This window comes from Chiloscyllium plagiosum, unplaced genomic scaffold (assembly GCF_037043375.1).
Source record: "Chiloscyllium plagiosum isolate Xiang-an unplaced genomic scaffold, Cpla_swu_hap1 HiC_scaffold_13, whole genome shotgun sequence".
Classification (NCBI taxonomy): Eukaryota; Metazoa; Chordata; class Chondrichthyes; order Orectolobiformes; family Hemiscylliidae; genus Chiloscyllium; species Chiloscyllium plagiosum.
Window position 1 is genome coordinate 70,212,414 of NW_028270151.1, and position 21,310 is coordinate 70,233,723.

The 21,310-nt window shown below is 41.1% G+C and overlaps 1 protein-coding gene across 3 annotated transcripts in view; it reads right to left on the minus strand.

The window, feature by feature from the left end:
- Nucleotides 1-927: 927 nt before the first annotated feature.
- The window catches only part of LOC122555801 (SH2/SH3 adapter protein NCK1-like), a 219,547-nt gene continuing 199,164 nt past the window's right edge, over nucleotides 928-21,310 (minus strand). For all 3 annotated transcript variants that reach the window (XM_043701943.2, XM_043701944.2, XM_043701945.2), the window contains 2 exons: nucleotides 4,546-5,258; nucleotides 928-3,067 (listed from right to left, as the gene is read on the minus strand). In XM_043701943.2, coding sequence (XP_043557878.1) covers nucleotides 2,873-3,067; nucleotides 4,546-5,258 — 908 coding nt within the window. In that variant the 3' untranslated portion in view covers nucleotides 928-2,872. The remainder of the gene's footprint in view (nucleotides 3,068-4,545; nucleotides 5,259-21,310) is intronic.

Here is a 21,310-nt window from a genome sequence, read left to right on the forward strand (position 1 = left end):
ATATCTGTCAGCCAGGGCTCCTTGATTGGACCAGATTAACAGTCCCAATCAGGGAACGCATATTCTATGAGGTCCATTTTGTTGACCTTTTTACAATCACCACAGCCTCCACTTCCTCAGAAGGCTAAAGTTTGGCATGTCCACGAGGACTCTTATTAATTTTTATCGATATACCATGGAAAGCATCCTATCCAAATGCATCTTAGCTTGGTATAGCAACTGCTCTGCCCGAGACTGCAAGAAAATTACAGAGTTGTGAACAGTCCAATCCACCATGAAAACCAGCCTTCCTTCCATAATCTCCATCTGTACTTCTGCTGCCTCAGGAAAGCAGCCAAAGACCTCTCCCATCCCAGTTATATTCTCTTCCACTGGACCGAAGATACACATATTTGAAAACATGCACCAACAAATTCAAGAATAGTTTTGTCCCAGCTGTCATCAAACTTTTGAAAGGACCTCTCGTATGTTAGAGTTGATCTTTCTCTGCGCCTTCTCTGTAGCTGTAACACTATATTGTTCAACTACTCTGATGTACTAATGCATAGAACTCAAGCCTGAAGAGCACACAAAACAATACTTTTTGCTGTATTTCTGTGCATGTAACAGTAATAAATCAAATCAAAGGTTACTGAAAAAAAAAAGCGCTTTCTCTGGCTTCTTGGAAGCAAAATGACAGTTAGCATTACACTGAAACCTCACCACTCATTTCATATTTCATCAACTCTGGAATTTTGGACTATTTTGAGTCAACTAAATCAAGCTTTTGTTCAGCATTCAGCAGTGATCTATCTTTGTATGATTAGTGAAATGTCTTTTTGCCCTGTAACAAAAAAGATGGCATTAATAAAATGGTAGAATTAAAACATTTTATTTATGATTCAGGAAAAAACTGTTCAGGAGCAACAAAATAAACATTAGGAGAAGATGACTTAGAAACTTTATTGAGTTTTGCAATAATTAAACACAACTGTACTTGGAAATTATAAGTTTCTAAAAGCAAGTAGGACATCTGCTGCACTAAGGACAGCAAAACATAATTTGACTTCACAGTATTTTATAGTTTAACAGTTACCCTTGAAAAATAAAACGATATACACATATGATTAAGTAATTTCAGTAACAAAATAGTGGATTAGAAATAACATGAGAATGACTGAGTATAGCTTTCCAAGCGCCACTATATACTCAACAACTTTTTCGATAGGTTTACAACTATATTGAACATCAAAAGACCAGGGTTCAGAAACTGTTACATTATCTAAACTTCAATATATAAAAATATGCTATCTTTAAGCATCATTCATTACAGGTCTCTTATAACCTTCTTGGTACCAGATCACTGGAGAGCAGGATAGGACATTAGTGTCAGCACATTGCTGTTTTATAGGTTCTTTGCATCTGTATTTCCAACAAGGTTCTGATCTCTGGTCTTTAAGTTACACAAGACAAAGTACGACATTTTGCAACTCGATTCTCTTGTATAATTCCTGGTACAATTGATATCTTAATAACAGTAAAATACACACCATCTTTTTGAATGAATCTGAAACCATGGCATGGACTTTAAGTATAAATTAAAAGATAAATAATATCATTTAAAATTCTGGTAACTCAGACACAGCTTTTCTATTGATACTATAAACTGATCTCTGTAGTACACAAACTATGTGTTGTCACATTCACGTCTGAGTAATTGGCTACCTTTGAATTTGTTTCTCTTGCCCCTCTCTCCTGACAATAAAACAGAAGTTCCTCTACATTATTCAGCATGTACATCATACTGAGTCAGTGGCCTACACAGCATTCCAGGTTCGAAATGCATTATGGATGCCAGGTCAACAATTATGGAGCCCAACATTCTGGGCACAGAACTGGAGCTTCAAAATAAAATAAAATGAAGCAGAAGACGTGAGTACTTCTGATATAAATCAGTGATTATAGATTATCTGTTAAATGGTGATATTCTTTAAAATTGTATTACAAGCTAATCGACACAATAAATGATGCATCCCTAATATGAACCAATAACAAAGCAAGCAATAAGTGGAGACGATGATCAAACAGGACAGATCAATTAAAAGCAGTTATGTTTCAACCTTGAAGTTAATACAGACAAAAAAAAAAGTTAAAGGATATTACTAAAGTCACATTCCAATGCAGGACCTACCAAAGTGTGATTAAACTGTAACTTTATATATAAAACATTACAGTAGTTGTACATAGCCTTTGGTTTGAAAGACTTTAAGGCAAAATCTGGTATGTCCTCATCTTTTGTCACACTAGAGCATTTATCCTGATGCAATTTTCACCCTCTACCAAAAAAAAGTTCAAACAAAATTAAATCATAGTTGATCGATATCTCTGGTGAATAACAGAAGAAAGTCAGAAAAAGCAAATGAACATTCCAACACACAATACATAAAATTTCACATCTCACATATCACGAGCTAGTCAACAAGGTTCTAAAACACAGAGATAATCAAAGATCTGTAGTAAGACTTAGTAAGTGATATATATATATATGTATATATAGAGTATATAGTAAGTGAAATATAAAAAGATTCAAGATTATTGGGCAAAATGGACCAAATTGGTGATAAAAAGGTAACTGTAGGCAGTGTGTTCACAATGAGCAGCTCAACAGAAGCAAGGCACAAAATCTTTACATACAAGAAAGAGTTATCCAAAATTAAACAGCATTACGATGCAAATGGGACACAAACTGTAGTTAAAATTGAAAACTTAAGTAGATCTGTTGTTTTAGGTCATTATTGCCAGTAAGTCTGATAAAAACCATGATTTTCCTTGCTTCCATTGTTTCTTTTTCCCTGCAAGAAGAATCCATTTCAGTGGATCTTTACTTGTTGCATTAAGATAAAGGTTTAACTAAAAATAATTTCTCTCCCTGTTCGCTTGTGAAAATGGGAGCCTTTTTGTAATGTTCCACTAAATCTTCCATACTGTCAAATTTGCGCTGTCCAATGCAGTAGAGACCTTGCTTCAACTGTACCTTGAAGTGTTTGTTTTTGTTTTGGGCTTTCAAAGACACAGAGAAGTCATTGGGCTGTGAAAGAAGTGAAAATAAGAGCTGATTAGGTTTCTTTTTAAATATATACACTCCAAGTGCCAACTCTGTCACATAATACATGCACACCATTGAGTATCTGTAGACAATGATAGAACGAATTAGGGCAAATTTCGGTATTTCTAACCCCACAGTCACTCACATACCAGATTAGAAAGAAGCTGTGCTTCTCTCCCCACATTGCTAACATTTTGATTGGCAAACATTTTTGATGCTATAGTTCAATTCATAGAGAAAAGAAAAAACTCAAGTTTAATTGAGATAAATGTGAGGTGCTGCACTTTGGAAGGACAATCAGAGCAGGACTTATACACTTAATGGTATGGTCCTGGGCAGTGTTGCTGAACAAAGAGACCTTGGCGTGCAGGCTCATAGTTCCTTCAAAGTAGAGTCGCAGGTAGTATTGGATACTGAAGGTGGTGTTTGGTATGCTTTCCCTTATTGGTCACAGCATCGAGAATAGGAGTTGGAAGGTCATTATGTGGCTGTACAGGACATTGGTTAGGCCACTTTTGGAATATTGCGTGCAATTCTGGTCTCCCTCCTATCAGAAGGATGCTGTGAAACATGAGAGAGTTCAGAAAAGATTAACAAGGACATTGCCAGGATTGGAGGATTTGAGCTATAGGGAATGGCTGAATAGGCTGGGGCTGTTTTCCCTGGAGCATCAGAAGCTGAGGGGTGACCTGATAGAGGTTTATAAAATTAGGAGTGGCATGGATAGGATAAATAGACAAGGTCTTTTCTCTGGGGTGGGGGAGTCCACAACTAGAGGGCAGAGGGTGAGAGGGGAAAGACTTAAAAGAGATCTGATGGGCAACGTTTTCATGCAAGAGTTTGGTGTGTGAACGGAATGAGCTGCCAGAGGAACTGCTGGGGGCTAGTATAATTACAACATTTAAATTATATCTGGATGGGCATATGAATAGGAAGGGTTTAAGATGGATATGGGCCAAGTGCTGACAAATGGGACTGATTTAGGTTGGGATATCTGGTTGGTTTGGGCGTTAGACGAAAGGGTCTGTTTCTGTCCTGTACATCTCTATGACTCTAAGACTCAAAGAATCAGTGGTTTATCGTTCGTAAAATCTATGCTCAGAGTAGAAAAGGGAGGAACCCTTTAGTTGCAAATGTCCAAATCAGGTTTCTGCTCATGTTCTGGAGACTTCTGGTGAAATGCCAAAATAAAAATCAGATATTGAAGCACAGGGTGTACCAAAAATGATGCTATTCCACATTAAACTCATTAGAAGCAATCTATTCAAGAGGATCTAAAGAGCTTGTGCAACAATACAGTAATGCCTCATTATCCTCTCCATTACATGCATTTAAAAGAGTTAAGAGTAATGCACGGTGTAATGTATTAGCATACTTTCCATTCAGAATACTGGAATACTGTAAAGATGTTAATTGAAAACTCAAACTCATAATTTTAAGATAGTTAATCCACGACTTACTGAGGACTCGCTGTCTCGAATTATGAAATCACCATCAACTCCTCTTTCATTCAGAGCCACTTCTCCTTGATGCCTTGTAATCTTTCCATAATACCATGGGCTACCAGCAAACCTGCCAGTGGTTGCTGCTCCTATGTAGTCACATCGGGGTGGTGTTGGACCAAGGCTAATGACCGGTGGTGATGTTTGCACAATATTCACGTAGTTCTTAGGTACCAGACCCACTTGCCCATCAGCCTTCCTACATTTCCACCATTCTGGATCATTTTCTGGTTTCTCAACAACATCCATCACTTCACCCTTCTCAAAATTAAGCTCCTCTTCATTCGAAGAACTAAATGGATATAGAGCCTGCACAACATGAAGTACTTTGGCATTGTGTGCATTGATCACAACTGCTAGTCTTTCTGTCAATGATCCCACAGGTTCGACTGTGGTGCCCTCAGGATCCTCCATGACATAATTTGATGGAAACCAACCAGTTTGTCCATTATAACTACCCCTCCACCAGCCATCGCTGCACTTTTCCATGACGGTAACTTTTGTTCCTTTAACCAAAGAAAGCTCATCATCTCTCTCTGCTGTGTAGTTGAATTTGACATAAGCGGGAGCATTCAAATCATACAGACGTTCTCCATTATCCGGGTAACCATCCACATCTGCATTGGATGCAGTGTCACGAATACTTGGCTTCCGTTTCACTTTCCCAATTCCTGAAAAGGAATAACAAAGTATTACTGCAATGCGTGTTGATCGTGAATGCAAAGGCACTTCATGCACTTAGGAATAAAAATACCAAACAGCACTTCACAGAGATAAATTAGCTGCACTAAACTGTGGTTATAAATACCTACGTAGTTGTGAGCAAATAGAGCTGAATGCTTTAAAAATATTCACAGGAAAAGTGGAAGTGTTCACATACAAGATTGTTTAGTTAATTTGTATTTGCTTAGCACTGAAAGAAGTTATTGTGCAATGCAATTTTGTATAACATAATCATTTCAAAATAAGAAATAATTTCACCAAATCGACTGTAATAAATAGATTGTTGCCTAGAGTGCTGCAGGTTAGCATGAGCCTTTTCATCTTAGTTGGAAGCAGCTGGTCACCACAATTGATTTCTATGATCCTGAATTGTGACATAGAGTCATAGTACAGCATGGAAACAGACCCTTCAAGTCCAACCTGTCCATGCTGACCAATATTCCAACCCAATCTAGTCCCACCTGACAGCACCTGGCCCATATCCCTCCAAACCCTTCCTTTTCATATACCCATCCAAAAGTCCTTTAAATGTTGCAATTGTACCAGTCTCCAGCATTTCCTCTGGCAGCTTATTCCATACACGTACCACCCTCTGCGTGAAAAATTTCCCCTTGGGTCTCTTTTACATCTTTTCCCTCACCTTAAACCTGTGCCCTCTAGTTCTGGACTCCCCGACCCCAGGGAAAAGACTTTGTCTATTTATCCTATCCACGACCCTCATGATTTTGTAAACCTCTATAAGATCACCCCTCAGCCTCCAACGCTCCAGGGAAAACAGCCCAACCTGTTCAGTCTCTCCCTATAGCGCAAATCCTTCAACCCTGGCAACATCTTCGTAAATCTTTTCTGAACCCTTTCAAGTTTCACAACATCTTTCCGATAGGATGGAGACCAGAATTGTACGCAATATTCCGACAGTGGCCTAACCAATGTCCTGTACAGCCGCAACATGACCTCACAACTCCTGTACTCAATACTCTGACCAATAAAGGAAAGCATACCAAACGCCGCCTTCACTATCCTATCTACCTGCGACTCCACTTTCAAGGAGCTATGAACCTGCACTCCAATGTCTCTTTGTTCAGCAACACTCCCTAGGACCTTACCATTAAGTGTATAAGTCCTGCTAAGATTTGCTTTCCAAAAAGGCAGCACCTCGCATTTATCTGAATTAAACTCCATCTGCCACTTCTCAGCCGACTGGCCCATCTGATCAAGATCCTGTTGTAATCTGATGTAACCCTCTTTGCTGTCCACTACACCTCCAATTTAGGTGTCATCTGCAAACTTACTAACTGTACCTCTTATGCTCGCATCCAAATTATTTATATAAATGACAAAAAGTAGAGGACCCAGCACCGATCCTTGTGACACTCCACTGGTCACAGGCCTCCAGTCTGAAAAACAACCCTCCACCATCACCCTCTGTCTTCTACCTTTGAGCCAATTCTGTATTCAAATGGCTAGTTCTCCCTGAATTCCGTGAGATCTAACCTTGCTAACCAGTCTCCCATGGGGAACCTTGTCGAATGCCTTAATGAAGTCCAAATAGATCACATCTACCACACTGTCCTCATCAATCCTCTTTCTTACTTCTTCAAAAAACTCAATCAAGTTTGAGAGACATGATTTCCCACGCACAAAGCCATGTTGACTATCTCTAATCAGTCCTTGCCTTTCCAAATACATGTACATCCTATCCCTCAGGATTCCCTCCAACAACTTGCCCACCACTGAGGTCAGGCTCACTGGTCTATGGTTCCCTAGCTTGTCTTTACCGCCCTTCTTAAAACAGTGGCACCACGGTAGCCAACCTCCAGTCTTCCGGCACCTCACCTGTGACTATCGATGATACAAATATCTTAGCAAGAGGCCCAGTAATCACTTCTCTAGCTTTCCACAGAATTCTAGGGTACACCTGATCAGATCCTGGGGATCTATTCACCTTTATGCATTTCAAGACATCCAGCATTTCCTCCTGTGTAATATGGACATTTTTCAAGGTGTAACCATCTATTTCCCTACAGTCTATATCTTCCATATCTTTTTCCACAGTAAATACTGATGCAAAACACTCATTTAGTATCTCCCCCATCTCCTGCGGCTCCACATAAAGGTCGCCTTGCTGATCTTTGAAGGGCCCTATTCTGTCCTTAGTTACGCTTTTGTCCTTTAGGTATTTGTAAAAACCCTTTGGATTCTTCTTAATTCTATTTGCCAATGCTATTTCATGTCCCCTTTTTGCCCTCCTGATTTCCCTCTTAAGTATACTCCTACTGCCTTTATATTCTTCTAAGGATTCACTCGATCTATCCTGTCTATACCTGACATATGCTTCCTTCTTTTTCTTAACCAAACCCTCAATTTCTTTAGTCATCCAGCATTCCCTATACGTAGCAGCCTTCCCTTTCACCCTGACAGGAATATACTTTCTCTGGATTCACAATATCTCATTTCTGAAGGCTTCCCATTTTCCAGCTGTCCCTTTACCTGCGAACATCTGCCCCTAATCAGCATAGAAAGCTCTTGCCTAATACCGTCAAAATTGGCCTTTCTCCAATTTAGAACTACAACTTTTAGATCTGGTCTATCCTTTTCCATCATTATTTTGAATCTAATGGAATTATGGTCACCAGCCCCAAAGTGCTCCCCCACTGACACCTCAGTCACCTGCTCTGCCTTATTTCCCCAGAGTAGGTCAAGTTTTGCACATTCTCTAGTACGTACATCCATATACTGAATCAGAAAATTTTCTTGCACAAACTTAACAAATTCCTCTCCATCTAAACCCTTAACCCTTATGGCAGTCCCAGTCTATGTTTGGAAAGTTAAAATCCCCTACCATAACCATCCTATTATTCTTACAGATAGCTGAGATCGCCTTAGAAATTGGTTTCTCAATTTCCCTCTGACATGCAGAAAGAGTTTTTTTTCAAACAATTCAAAGTTTTTTCAAATAATTCTGCAAGTTTTCTGAAAAGTCCATGCATGAGATTTGTGATGGTCAAAGCTCAAAAGAAAAGTAACCAGTTTTGAGATGATCCAAAGCAACTTTAATACTCTTTTCATGACTTCATTGACGTTCCGTGCCCTCAATAGGAAGAAATGGGCTGGAACCTTGCTTTCAATGAATGACAGATGTTTACTGCACTTGAACCTGGCCAGAGATTATCTGTGGGATTCTGCAACTTACTGTATTACAAAGTATATAACATAGCACCCTTCAAAGTGGTTCTGGCACTTATATGAAAAGAGCAAGCAATTGTGTTTTTCCTTGACCGGATTGATGACTCATTAATGACTAACAGAGTGAGTGGAAGATGGATAATTTAATTGAATGACAAATCATGCACAGATAGCAAAATAAAGCTTTTAAAAAAGAGCACAATTGGCACTGAGGATAAAATAGCTTTTACTTATTATCTCCGACAATAATCAAAGTCTAATGGGATAAAGGACTATACTTATAAAAGTTCATTTTCATTCTTGGAGTGGTTGTTTAGCAGTAATTAAGATGTATCACACTGTTAAAGATATGGTTGTACTAAACTGGACAAGCCCCAACTTTTCAGTCACATTTAGTGGGTGCCTATCACTTAAGGATAGCAATGTCATGCCACGCAATTTGTATTTAATAAACTAGGATATATTGAATCTCAGCAACTTGGACCAGATTATGCTGTTAAACAATAATTGTAGTCAATGAATAGTCTTTCAAGACACAAAGCTGACAAAACAGTTCATTCATTACCACAGAATCTAACTAACGCAAGTCTAATTCGAAAAGTACAAATTATCATTTCTCACAGAAGCCTCAACCCAAAGACAGAAGGTGATTGATTCTAGATTGGATTCAAGACTTGAGCACCTAATCTAAGCTGATACTTACAGTGCACCACTGAGAATGTGTTACACTGTCAGAGAGACCAACTTTTAGTTGGGGCGTTAAATACAGGTGAAAGATACGAACAAAATATTGGTAGTTCTGTTGGCGTCCCGGCTAATTTTTTTCTCAACCACCATCATCATCATGACCAAAACAGATGAGCTGGTCACTTATCTCTTTACTGTTTGTGACACTTGTATTCTATACATGACTGGGAAAAAGAGTAGTGACTACTCCTCGAAAGTAATTAATTGGCATAACAGTCTTGGGCAGTCATGACAGATATTATACACATTTAACTTCTTTCTTTAGGAGCTATATAAAGGGACATTACCAGAAATACTGGACTAGTGCCAATCAGATGGAGGTCAGTTGCTGGATTCCTGTTGTGGAGGGCCTTTGTTTTTGTTTCTCAATACCAATTATGGAATTAAAAAGCTCAAAAACCCCTTTTACAAAGCTTCAAAATTCTAACTCCGCAAAAATCAGATTCCCCAAAATTGAAAACACAGTTCACTTTGATAAAGTAGAGTTTGATTTGAAATCATGGGTGACTGACTGGGGTAAAAGCTTTAAAATCACAAAATTAGACACAAACTGCACAAATTTTTCCATCCATTCCTTCTAAGTGCATCACTGAGTTGGAAAAAGGGAAATCTACTTTTGTGTCTTAATAATCACAGTGCCAAAGAATCTTTGATAGCTCTTTTCTTCATTTTTAAATAGCTACATTCTTTGTGATAGTGCTCAGTTCTGTTAGCTGCTCCAGAATGATGCCTTGGATATGCAAAGACTGAAGGTGTTGTAGCAACAAACTAACAGCAAGAGTGGTTCTAAATCAAAATTCCATCACAATATCTTTGTTGGATATAGTTTCATAAAGTTTATGCAAATTTAATTTTGGATTTTAACACTACTGTTTACCAATACGCTGATGTGTGAGTGAGTTGAAGTGTTAGCTGCTGTGCACTCCATCTCCCAGAAACCAGCTACAGGCCTCCTGGCTTGCTCCTAAAATAATCCTTCATCCTTGGACGACATACAGGGAACTTGGTTCCCATTTTCCTTCTGTAAAATGACTGCACTCTTCAGGCGGAACAGATTTCAATTCCAAAGGTCAGAAAATGATTCCACATTTCCAAACATTTGGGCAGTTAATTAAAGAAGCCACCAAACAGCTCAGAAAGAGGTGTAATCAAAAAGAGGAAAGCTCTCGTCAAGATAAAAAAAAAACATTAATAAGATCATGGAAAACAAGGGCGAAAGATATTTGATCCAGAGGGCTTATAAATGGGGCCTGAAAGCAAGGAATTAACCAGATAGAATGAGTTCAGTGGACTGTGATTGGCTTTTGCATTCATGACTTGGCTCACATGCACACACTTCCCCATCATTGGCTTTAAAAGTATCTGAAGTTTTGGATTGCAAACTCTGCAATCAACTAAAGTGCCCATTCAGGAATAGTAACAGTACAACACAAGAATGTAATCAAGAGGAACAAAATTACTGGGGCTAGGGGAATAAATTAATTTACTGTTACCATGCAATTTTTCTTTCACTCGGTTACTGCTTTCTCATTCTTCTTTTCCTTTCATGAGATCCCTTTACATAACATTCTTTATTCCAGACTAAGTTAGCAAAGCTATCTTTCGTTTCACAAGTATGTGACAACGGCATGATCAGGCACTGGTCTTCGGCTAGTGTGGCTCCCTCCTTCCCATCTGGGAGACGGTGACCAGCACAAAGTCACAGTGAAATTACCAACTAGGTGAGCGTGAAAGGGAGGTGAAGGACATAGATAAGGAATCAAGCTACACTTCATACAATAAGTACCAATATTTTGATTTTCATCAACTTACATTTATATAGCACCACTTACATAATAGAAGTTCCAAACCTCTTCACAACAGTGATATAAGACAAAGTAGGACCAAACCATAGGAGGAGAACAGGTCAAATGGCCAAACATTTAGTTAAAGATTTGGCAGAACTTCTTAAAGATTCAAAGCGAGTTGGGCAGACAGGGAGGATATTTGTTTTCAGTCCCTACTCCCCTCTGTTCCATAACGATCAACTCCACCCGACACCCTGGTAATATGCTGAAATCATACCATTCTGTTCACACTCTCAGTGCCACAGTTGACTGATGCCTCCGAACATGAAAACTGTTCACTTTCACCGCCGCAACATTGTGCGACTTCACCCAACTCAGCTCATCTGCTGCAGAAACCCTCACTTGTAAACTCCAGACTCAACAATTCCAATGCTCTCCCATTTACTGCCCTTCATAATATTGGTAGTAATCCAAACATTTGCTGCCAGTGTCTTAACTCACAGCCATCTCCATTCCTGGTAGCTGACCTAGATGGGTTCAGGTAATATCGACTGAAAATCCCAGTGCTCTCACCGTTTTTACCATTGTAATCTCCTCCAGCTCAACAACCATCCAAGATACCTGTGTACCTCTAATTCTAGCATCCTGAGCGTTCACAATTTAAATTGCCCCATTATTGGCAGTCATATCTAGGCTCTGAACACTGGAATTCTCTCTCTACACCTCTCCCCCAACTCTGTACCACCCTTTCCATCCCAACAAGATATCTTCAAAATGATTTGACCAAAACTTGATCATTTGCCTCAGTATTTCTTCGTGAGGCTTAGCATCTTGTTTTATAATGTTCCTGTGAAGCAACTTATATTTATGTCACACCCTTAATGTAAGTTATTCCCCACTATTACGTGAACCATTCTGAATTAAGACTTAAACAGAGTCAGAACTGCACATCCATAGCAGCGCTTACCCAGTCTGTCCTTGCTCACAAATACAAGTCTCTCTGCCTTCAGCCATTTATCTTTCTTATGCCTATTAGCTTCCCATTGTGCGAGCTGTCTCATTGTAAACAAGCAGACTGCCAATGAGAAACTGGATCACATCAATTAGTCTGACCATCAAATAGCTACATCTGCTTGGAAGACAGAGTCATAGAGGTGTACAGCATGGAAACAGACCCTTCGGTCCAACCCGTTCATGCCGACCAGATATCCCAACCCAATCTAGTCCCACCTGCCAGCACCCAGCCCATATCCCTCCAAACTCTTCCTATTCATATACCCATCCAAATGCCTCTTAAATGTTCCAATTGTACCAGCCTCCACCACTTTCTCTGGCAGCTCATTCCATACACGTATCACACTCTGCGTGAAAGAATTGCTCCATACACCTCTTTTATATCTTTCCCCTCTCACCCTAAACCTATGCTCTCTCGTTCTGGATTCCATGGCCCCAGGGAAAAGACTTTGCCTATTTATCCTATCCATGCCCCTCACAATTTTGTAAACCTCTATAAAGTCACCCCTCAGCCTCTGACGCTCCAGGGAAAACAGCCCCAGCCTGTTCAGCCTCTCCCTGTAGCTCAGATCCTCCAACCCTGGCAACATCCTTGTAAATCTTTTCTGAACCCTTTCAAGTTTCACAACATCTTTCCGATAGGAAGGAGACCAGAATTGCACGCAATATTCCAACAGTGGCCTAACCAATGTCCTGTACAGCCGCAACATGACCTCACAACTCCTGTACTCAATACTCTGACTAATAAAGGAAAGCATACCGAACGCCGCCTTCACTATCCTATCTGTCTGCGACTCCACTTTCAAGAAGCTATGAACCTGCACTCCAAGGTCTCTTTGTTCAGCAACACTCCCTAGGACCTTACCATTAAGTGTATAAGTCCTGCTAAGATTTGCTTTCCCAAAATGCAGAACCTCGCATTTATCTGAATTAAACTCCATCTGCCGCTTCTCAGCCCATTGGCTGATCTGGACCAGATCCTGTTGTAATCTGAGGTAACCCTCTTCGCTGTCCACTACACCTCCAATTTTGAGCCAGTTCTGAATCCAAATGGCTAGTTCTCCCTGTATTCCATGAGATCTAATCTTGCTAATCAGTCTCCCATGGGGAACCTTGTCAAACGCCTTACTGAAATCCATATAGATCACATCTACTGCTCTGCCCTCATCAATCTTCTGTTACTTCTTCACAAAACTCAATCAAGTTTGTGAGACATGATTTCCCTCGCACAAAGCCATGTTGACTATCCCAAATCAGTCCTTGCATTTCCAAATACATATACATCCTGCCCCTCAGGATTCCCTCCAACAACTCGCCCACCACTGAGGTCAGGCCCACCAGCCTATAGTTCCCTGGCTTGTCTTTACCGCCCTTCTTAAACAGTGGAACCACGTTTGCCAACCTCCAGTCTTCCAGCACCTCACCTGCAACTATTGATGATACAAATATCTCAGCAAGAGGCCCAGAAATCCCTAGCTTTCCACAGAGTTCTTGGGTACACCTGATCAGGTCCTGGGGATTTATCCACTTTTAACCATTTCAAGATATCCAACACTTCCTCCTCTGTAATCTGGACATTTTGCAAGATGTCACCACATATTTCCCTACAGTCTATATCTTCCATATCCTTTTCCACAGTAAATACTGATGCAAAATATTCATTTAGTACCTCCCCCATTTTCTGTGGATCCACACAAAGGCCGCCTTGCTGATCTTTGAGGGGCCCTATTCTCTCCCTAGTTACCCTTTTGTCCTGAATATATTTGTAAAAACCTTTGGATTCTCCTTAATTCTATTTGCCAAAGCTATCTTATGTCCCCGTTTTGCCCTCCTGATTTCCCTCTTAAATATACTCCTACTTTCTTTATACTCTAAGGATTCACTCGATCTGTCCTGTCTATACCTGACATATGCTTCCTTCTTTTTCTTAACCAAACCCTCAATTTCTTTAGTCATCCAGCTTTCCCTTTCACCCTGACAGGGATATACTTTCTCTGGATTCTTGTTATCTCATTTCTGAAGGCTTCCCATTTTCCAGCCATCCCTTTACCTGCGAACATCTGCCTCCAATCAGCTTTCAAAAGTTCTTGCCTGATACCGTCAAAATTGGCCTTTCTCCAATTTAGAACGTCAACTTTTAGATCTGGTCTATCCTTTTTCATCACTATTTTAAAACGAATAGAATTATGGTGATGAACCTCTTTACCTTCTCATTGAGGAGAGATCAGTGACCTGCTCAAAACAAAATGTACTAATTCCAGAATTTTGATCCCGATTTTATTTTTCAAAAAAACAGCTACCTCTCCAGAGATGCACAAGTTCAAACAAGTAAACTGAAGAAAGCAGTGGAACACTGACTGGCCATAAGACATACAGCAACATAACCATAGCACAAGCAAGATTACGCTTTGAAAATTACCTATTTCATTCAAAAGTAGAAAAAAATCTAAAATAACTGCACTAATTGGGCTGTTCAGGATTCAGCAGGTATTTCTCACATATGTATTGCTGTACTATGAGATTGACGTCTGCATGCGAGAAAACTAATTATGTGCAAGATGGTGCAATGGCAGTTGCTAAAGTAAGAGGATGTGCCAGATTCTAACTGTTCTCAATACTGGTGTGGTCCAGGAATAATTTAATATTTTAGAAGCAAAAACCAAAAGCTGCTACAACTGCCAGTAAAACTTGGTTGAAACAAAACTGAAGAGACTAGACAAAAGATTAAAATTCTGTCCTAACCCAATAATTATTTTGTGCCCTTTCTCCAAATATATTCACTGAACTGATCCTTTTCCCTTAGTTTATTATATGTTTCACTGTCAGGTAATTGTGCCTTATGCATTACACCTAACATACTATAACAAAATGCTCATGAATTGTTGTCATGCCAGACAGCAAGAGAAATCCCAAAGAAAACCATTTTCTTGTATGGTTTTGGACTTAAATTCATTTTTGAAATAAAAGGACAACCTTGCTGGATTCAAAATGGCTGATGATCACATGGTTGTACTTCCAATAGCTCCTGAACTCCCTGTATTGTCCAGGCATACCAGCCAAAGCTGACACAAAGTACTTGGAGATGATCCATCTGCTTTCAGCTAGCTCTCAACAAAGGAAAACTCATTGGAAAAAAGCCTCTGGATACTGGAAATCTGAAACAAAAACAGAAATGGTCAGAAAAACTCAGCAGGTCTGGCAGCATCTGTGGAGAGAAAGCAGAGTTAATGTTTCCAGTCCAGTGACCCTTCATCAGGTTGTGGCTAGGTCGTAAAGCTGAAGCCAGGAAGTCGGAACAGGGAGAGAGTTAATGAGGTTTTGAGCATGAGCATCTTCTTCCACGTTGTTTCCCCACCGCCACAGCCCTGACCCTGCCATCACATGAGCTGCTTTCATCACAGCCAACCAACTTATTTTCACCAATGCATGGTCCCTATTATCAGCTTTTCTTTCTTCCCAGCTCACTAATATCCATCCCTTTGTCCATCCAATTACTGTTTTCGGTCTCTGAATTCCCTTTCCACCTATTGCTTACTCTTTTATCCTGCCACCACACCCCCACACATACACACACCTTGCCAAACCCTATCTTCAGCATGTATACCACCTTCTCCTAATGACAATCATTTCTGAAGGAGGGTCACTGGACTTGAAACATTGATTCTGCTTTCTGTTGCCAGATCGGAGTTTATCCAGCCATTTCTGTTTTTGACCGTGACTCATTATCAGTGTTAACACTTTCAGTGACCTGGTCATCTCATAATGGAAACTCAAATGGGGAAGGTCAAGCTCCAATCTTGTCAATTTAACGATCACTCGATTAGCCCACAGAGGTAGGCATGCTGATGACCTTTCTTTTTCAAATGTCTAAGTCAGTTGCTGTTTCCAGAGGGAAAGCTTTAGTATTCCAAGGAATGTACGTGTCTCTGGCACGAGGGAAAACGAGGACTGCAGAGTCAGAGAGTTGAAAAGGGTGGCGCTGGAAAAGCCACAGCAGGTCATGCAGCATTCGAGAAGCAGGAGAATCAACACTTCCAGTATAAGCCTTCATCAGGAGTGAGTGAGTGAAAGAAATAAATAGGGGATGGGGCTGGGTGGGGGTTTGTAGAGGGGTAGGGACCTGGGAAGGTGGATGAAGGTAGGGGATGATTACGATAGGACGGTGAGGAGGGTGGAATGGATAGCTGGAAGGAAGATGAACAGGTCGGACAGATCAAGAGGGTGGTGCTGAATTGGATTGGATCTGGGATGAGGTGTGGGGGGGGGGGGGGGGGGGAGGGGAAATTTGTAAACTAGTGAAGTCGATGTTGAGGCTGTGTGCTTGAAGGGTCTCAAGGCAAAAGATGAGGTGTCCTTCCTCCAGGTGTCGGTTGGCTTAGATTTGGTGGTGGAGGCTTTGATAGAGTGGGAGGGGGGAGTTGGAAGTGTTGGGTGCGTGTATCCCAGAAATATTCCTTTAAATGCTCCACGGATTGGCGCCCTGTCTCCCCAGCGTAGAGAAGACCACATCGAGAGCAACGGACACAGTAAATTAGGTGGGTGGATATACAGTAAAATCTCTGCCGGATATGAAAAGATCCTTTAGGGCCTTGGACGGAGCTGAGGGGGGAGGTTTGTTGCAGGTGTTACAACTCTTGCGGCAGCAAGGAAAGGTGTCAGGTAGGAGGGTGGGTTGGTCAGGTGCGTAGACCTAATGAGGGAATCAAGAAGTGAATGGCCTCTGCAGAATGCAGATGGGGTGGGGAGGGAAATAAATTTCCGATAGTGGGATCTGATTGTAAGGTGGCGGAAATGGCGGAGGACGATGCGTTGCATCTGGGAGTTTGGTGGGATGGAAGGTGAGGACTAGGAAAGATTTTGTTTTAAGAATCCCTACAGTATGGAAACAGGCCCTTCGGCCCAACAAGTTCACACTGACTCTCCGAACAGTAACCCATCCAGACACAGTCCCCCTACCCTCGTATAGCAAATTCACCAAACCTGCACACCTTTGGATTGTGGGAGGAAATTGGAGCACCCGGAGGAAACCCAAGCAGACATGGGGAGAATGTGTGAACTCCACACAGACAGTCGCCCGAGGGTGGAATCGAACCCAGGTTCCTGGCAATGTGAGGCAGCAGTGCTAATCACTGAGCCACCATGCTGCCCTTCTATCCTTGTTGTGGTTGGACGAGTGGGGTTCAAGGGTGGAGGCATGGGAAGTGGAAGAGATGTGCTGGAGGGCACTGTTGATCACGTGGGAGTGAAAATTGCGGCTCCTGAAACAGGAGGCCATCTGGGATGTCCTGAAGTGGAATGGCTCCTCCTGGGAGCCGATATGGCAGGGATGGAAGAATTGAGAGTAAGGGATAGTGTTTTTACAGGAGGGGAGTTGGGAGAAGGTGTAGTTCAGGTAGCTGTGGGAGTCAGTGTCTTTGAAATAGATGTCCGTGTTGAGTCGGTTGCCGGAGGTGGAGACGGAGAAGTCCAGGAAGGGGAGGTGTCAAAGATGGTCCAGATGAATTAAAGTCAGGGTGAAAGGTTTTAGTGAAGTTGTCTCTGGCATGGTCAACCTTTGTTGGACAGCCCTAATTGCCCCTGAAGTGAGAGGCCTACCACAGCTTTTTCGGAGGCATTTAAGACTCAACCCATTGCTATGGGTCTGGAGTTACCTGTAGGCCAGACCAGGTCAGTCCGGCAGATTTTCCTTCTTTGAAAGACATCAGTGAACGAGATGGGGTTTTTTTTTCCTGAATGATAGCTGACAATTCTTTCAGAATTACTGTCAAATCAACTTTTTTACTTCCAGATTTATTAATTGCCTTAAAATTCTGCCATGCACAGCTGTGGGAACTGAACCCATGTGCTCAGAGCATTGCCTGAATTTCTGGATCTCTGGCTGAGTTAGCAGCTGTCTCACACTCTCCCATCCCTGCTTTTAAAATTCCTGGCTGGAAAGAAGTCAACATTTTCCCTGCAAGAAGGAAAATAATTGTCCTTAGCTCAATGAGGAAATTATGCTGGATACAGATGTCCAGGAAGCTGTAACTCATGTGAACTGATCTTTACCTAAAACTTGTAATACGCAATCTCTCCCTTCTTCTGTTCAGTTACCCTTAATATCTTGTGTGTGCATGGAAGAGTGTAGCATTTTCTTCATGTTTTTACTATTTTGTTAATAAATCCAGCAATTAATTCACTTTGAAAGGTTTTTGCCATAGGTTTATTTTTTAATAATTGCAATCAAAACTAAGGCTTGGGGACCATCCTTCAGCAACCTCAGTAAGAGACGAGAGTAAAAAAGAAAAAGGAATAAATCAAATTGTTAAAAGAGGGAAAAACCAGTCATAATTTAAATTTGCCCTCATTTCAACTTGGGTTGAGTCAGGCACAATTAGTTTAAAAAAACACACCTAATACATCAAGAAAATGGTCACAAATTCACGAACAAACAAAAACATTTACCAGCACACAGCTTTCACATAGATAATTATTCCCAGCAATGCACCTTATACTGCTTGGCCACCTATTGATACCTATGACATTTATAACTTTAATTGAAAACCTTATGATTAAATTTCATTCCTAATTGACACGTTATATAATAAAGGAACTAATTCTTACAAAGTGGTATTTATATAATAGCTCTTCCAGATTAATAACTGTTCAGTAGACCTTCTCAGCATTTTCCACTTCTAAAATGCAGAAAGGGAGTCAATACTGCAATCACTTCATTTTCAAAAACTTTTAAAATTCACTCACGGGGGGAGGGCATTACAGGTTCACTATCATTTTAATGTACACTCCTAGCTGCCCTTGAGAAGGTGATAATGAGCTGCCTTCTTGAACCCTTGCAGTCTATTTTGCGTAGATGTACCCACAATGCCATGAGGGCGAGTTCAAGGACTTTGTTCCAATGATATTGAAGGACCAGCAATATACTTCCAAGTAAAGTGAGTGGCTTGGAAAGGAACTTGCAGATGGTGGTGTTCCCATTATCCGCTGCTGTTGCCCTTCCAACAACAAAGTGGTCATTGGTTTGGAGGGTGCCTTCTAGGGAACCTTGGCGAATTTCTGTAGTGCATCTTGTGGATGGTACAAACCGCTGCTGCTGAGTATTGATAGTGGAAGGAGAGTGCGGACGTGGTACCAACCATCAAGCGGCTTTGCCCTGGATGGTGTCAACCTTCTTGACATTTGTTGGAGCGGTCCTCTTTCAAGCAAGTGTGGAACATTCTATCATACGTCTAACTTCTGCCTTATAGTGGACAGGCTTTGGGCAATCAGGAAGTGAGTTACTCATCACAAGATTCCTAGCTTCTGACCTCTCATAGCCACTATATTTATTAAAATAGTCCAGTTCAGTTTCTAGTTAATGATAACACCCAGGATGTTGACAGTCAGGAATGCAGTAATGGATTGCCATTGATTATCTAGGTGTAATGGTTTGATTCTAGCTTGTTCGAGATGGTAATTGTTTGGTGTTTGTGTGACGTGAGTGTTATTTGCCACTTGTCAGCCTAAACCTGGATGTTGCCCTGATCCTGCTGCACATAGACATGGACAGCTTCATTACAAGTCCAAAAATATCCAATCGCTATCATTTTGAGGTTTACAAAAGCTCAGGAATTTATAGCTCATTGTTCATCAAGCCTTGAAGGGGTGAAACCAGTTTTCTGTCAATTCTTCACATCCACAATGTTTCAGTCAACCCTCTCTGCATAGCCTCCCACTCAAGAACAATTTGCCCAGCACTCCTTCAATTCCTTTAATTTCAAAAGCTTTCAAATAAGTTTTTTAACTTATCGTTTAGATTCATAGAGCCATAAAGATGTACAGTATGGAAACAGATCGTTCGGTCAAACTCGTCCATGGCCACCAGATAGCCCAACCTTATCTAGTCCCATTTGCCAGCACTTGGCCCATATCCCCCCAAACGCTTCCTATTCATGTACCCATCCAGATGCCTTTTAAAATGTTTTAATTGTACCAGCCTCTACTACTTCCTCTGGCAGCTCATTCCATACACACCACACCTTCTGGTGTGAAAAAGTTACCCCTTACGTCTCTTTTATATCTTTCCCTTCTCACCCTAAACCTACTCCCCCTAGTTCTGGACTCCCCCAACCCAGGAAAAAAGACTCTGTCAATTTATCTTATTTATCCTATCTTTTGTCAAATTATTTTAAACATTGATTGATACAGACACATTTTAAGTTACTTCCTACATTTGCAACATGCCCTTCAAGAAGGCGGATTGCAAGCTTTCAGAAGCCAAGTTCAATAAGTCCATCCAGCAACTGCTTTACCCTTACAGATTAACAGTGTCCTTGGTCAGTCAATCAGAGAAGGTGCTGTAAAAATGACACACATGCCTTGGACAAAAGAAACATAAACTAAAAGTCAAAGTTCCCTCTTCCAAGTATATATATGGGCCTCTTCTGCACCAGTGCAGCAGGTATCTCATAGTTAAGAATGAGATTAGGTTCAATGAGACTTAAAGTCATAGAGTCAGTGACATACAGCATGGAAACAGACCCTTCAGTCCAACTCGTCCATGCCGACCAGATATCCCAACCCAATCTAGTCCCACCTGCCAGCACCATCCCATATCCCTCCAAACCCTTCCTATTCATATACCCATCCTGATGCCTGTTAAATGTTGCAGTTGTACTCGCCACCACTACTTCCTCTGGCAGCTCATTCCATACACGTACCACCCTCTCTACGAAAAGGTTGCCCCTTAGGTCTCTTCTATATCTTTCCCCTCTCACCCTAAACCTATGCCCTCTAGTTCTGGACTCCCCTATCCCAGGTAGCAGTTATTTTTACAAATTACAGAGAGCAAATAGCATTTCAGGGAAATGTCAATACTTTGAAGGGGAAAACCAGAAAGCATTTTATTAGAAAATATTGCTGACTAACCAATTGTACAAACTTAGTTTTTTGTACAATCACTTTCCTCAACCTAGTTGGGACTATGTTGAAACTTTATTGCTGGAACAGCACAGCAGGTCAGGCAGCATCCAGGGAACAGGAGATTCGACGTTTCGGGCACAGGCCCTTCTTCAGGAGGGCCTGTGCCCGAAACGTCGAATCTCCTGTTCCCTGGATGCTGCCTGACCTGCTGTGCTGTTCCAGCAATAAAGTTTCAACTTTGATCTCCAGCATCTGCAGACCTCACTTTCTCCTAGTTGGGACTATCAAAACACACTGTTCAGGTAAGTCCATGAACCCAGATTGTAGAAACTGCTATTAAAACTCCGACCTCTGAATAGGATTCCAAT